This window comes from Volvox carteri (genome assembly GCF_000143455.1).
Source record: "Volvox carteri f. nagariensis unplaced genomic scaffold VOLCAscaffold_237, whole genome shotgun sequence".
Lineage (NCBI taxonomy): Eukaryota > Viridiplantae > Chlorophyta > Chlorophyceae > Chlamydomonadales > Volvocaceae > Volvox > Volvox carteri.
The window spans coordinates 5,465-6,663 of NW_003307774.1; the positions used below are offsets into that span (position 1 = coordinate 5,465).

A 1,199-nucleotide genomic window follows, 5' to 3' on the forward strand; every position below is an offset into this window, starting at 1 on the left:
GAACCCGGTTTTGCTCCGGATTAGGCCACTGGCTGGGCACCTTCTGGCCGTCACAGATCAGCAACGCCGCGGAATGTACGGAGCTGCAAGCTGCGAGACACTCTGCTCACATATACATACGCACATACACACGGAATGTGCGTGCATGTGTGTCAGCTTGCAGCTCTCCGTGAGGAAGTTGAGCAAAAAGGTGAGGTGAGGTGGCCTGGAGGGTTTCAGGAACAAACGATCCGGATCCAGGTACGACAACCACAACCGGATAATAACGGCCGCCATATCTCAACCCACGCAGCCCCCCACTTACATACCCACCCCACCCCACTCCACCCCTCCCCACCCGCACCGTGCACCTGCCAGCAGTACTCCCTCCGCCGCGAGCTCCACCACCGCTCCGCCCTCCGTAACGCCCGCCCGCTTGGAGCCCCTCTTCGCCACCTTCTCCATTCCTGCCGGGGCACCAGCACCAGCACCAGCACCAGCACCAGTCCGCTCAGGTAGTGGGCCCCTTACCCCAACCGGGCCCCCGCCGCCCCCGCCCCCGCCGTCGCCTTGAGCAGCAGCAGCAGCAACAACAAGGCGCTTCAGTGCCCTGCATGCGGCCTGCAATGCACCACATCGCTCCAGGGCGGCTAACCCCCCCGCATCTGCCGCCACCTCCCGCATCGCCCACAGCACGTCGAAGCAGCCCCCCTGCTCCTTCTCCTCCTTGTCCTGCTCCATACGCTCAGCTAGTAGCTCCATCAGCCGGGGGGTGTCCAGGATCATGGTCTGAAGCTGGGAGTGGGAGCCGCCGGCGGCTGCTCGCCACGCCATACCCAACAGACAGAGACCCGCCTGGGGGGCACAACATCCGTATGCGTGCGTGTTTTGGTGGTTGGCGGTTGTGAAGTGCGAGGAGGGCATGTTCAGATTACCGGAGGTCCTGACTTCCAAGTCCTTTTGGGGTCCCAGGTCTGTTGGGGGCCTTATGAAGTTATGGCGCTTGGGGGCCGGGATGTGGTCTGGGGGGTTGATTTCGCGTTGACCGCCGCAGGGTTGTCAGACTGCTGCAGGTAAACTATTCTGTAACGTAAGGCGCGGAGGGTGGGTCCTCCGGGGGCCCAGATCACCTGAAACAATGACCTGCGATAACAAACCCTTGATGTCCGGCCTTGTCAGGAATGCCCTAATGCCACCTTGATTTCCGGTAGGGGTCTCCT

At 62.1% G+C, this 1,199-nt stretch overlaps 1 protein-coding gene across 1 annotated transcript in view; it reads right to left on the reverse strand.

Annotated features, from left to right (window-relative positions):
- VOLCADRAFT_100935 (uncharacterized protein) overlaps window positions 1-903 on the reverse strand; it is a gene marked incomplete at both ends in the record, with an annotated part of 6,242 nt that extends 5,339 nt beyond the window's left edge. Inside the window, one exon of the mRNA XM_002959423.1 lies at window positions 351-903. Coding sequence (XP_002959469.1) covers window positions 351-903 — 553 coding nt within the window. The remainder of the gene's footprint in view (window positions 1-350) is intronic.
- Between the last annotated feature and the right edge of the window lie 296 nt (window positions 904-1,199).